Source organism: Rhinolophus hipposideros, assembly GCF_964194185.1.
Source record: "Rhinolophus hipposideros genome assembly, chromosome: 6".
Lineage (NCBI taxonomy): Eukaryota > Metazoa > Chordata > Mammalia > Chiroptera > Rhinolophidae > Rhinolophus > Rhinolophus hipposideros.
In genome coordinates, this window is record NC_138052.1 from 60,142,374 (window position 1) to 60,143,311 (window position 938).

General features: G+C 41.5%; 1 protein-coding gene across 1 annotated transcript; it reads right to left on the reverse strand.

Annotated features, from left to right (window-relative positions):
* Nucleotides 1-225: 225 nt before the first annotated feature.
* Nucleotides 226-630, reverse strand: LOC308498565 (small ribosomal subunit protein eS17-like; the record flags this gene model as incomplete). Its single annotated transcript, XM_081050785.1, has 1 exon — nucleotides 226-630. The coding sequence occupies one exon, from the start codon at nucleotides 628-630 to the stop codon at nucleotides 226-228; it is 405 nt and encodes a 134-aa protein (XP_080906911.1).
* Nucleotides 631-938: the final 308 nt, after the last annotated feature.

The following is a 938-nucleotide window of genomic DNA, read 5'->3' on the forward strand; positions in this document are numbered from 1 at the left end:
TAATGTTCTCAATTCCATCCAGGTTGTTGTAGGTGGCAGGTCTTCCTTCCTTCCTTCCTTCCTTCCTTCCTTCCTTCCTTCCTTCCTTCCTTCCTTCCTTCCTTCCTTCCTTCCTTCCTCTCTCTCTCTCTCTCTCTCTCTCTCTCTCTCTCTCTCTCTCTCTCTTTCTTTCTTTTTGTAGGTTGTCCATGATTTATTGAAAATACTATAGCACAGCAGGAAGATTCAAATGGCTCCATGTGGTGTTTTGAAATTCATCCCAACTGTAGGCTGAGTGACCTGCAGGTTGGACAGACAGCCAAAGTCCAAGAGCTTCAGCATTTCCTCAGAGTCCGGATCAACTTCACTGATCTCTTGATCCAGGGCTGACACCTCAGGAACAGAATTCTCTCTCCTTTCTCTCTCCTCTTCCTGTAGCTTGATGGAGATACCTCTTAAGGGGCCTCTCTGAATCCGCTTCATCAGGTGTGTGACATAGTCTGCTATGTCGTGGAGCTTCTTGCTTGGAATAATGGTGATCTTCTTACACATGCGCTTGTTGGTGTAGAAGTCATTGCCCAGGTAAGTGTAGTACTTTTCGATAATGACCTGGGTCACCTTCTTCACGGTTTTTGTATGAAAGTGGCCCATCTTGGCTTGTCACTGGTGAAACAGCTGAATTGCCTTCTATTTTTTAAGACTGAATAGTATTCCTTTGTGTGTTTATGAATGTACCATATTTTCTTTATCCATTCACATGTAAATGGACATTCAGATTGTTTCCACATCTTGACTATTATGAATAGTGCTGCAATGAATATGTGAGTACTAAAAGGCAACCTATGGAATGGGAGAAAATATTTGCAAATCATATATCTGATAAAGGAGTAATCTCCAAAATACGTAAGGAATTCCTACAGCTTAATAGCAAAACAAAACGAAACAAAACAAAACCAAAA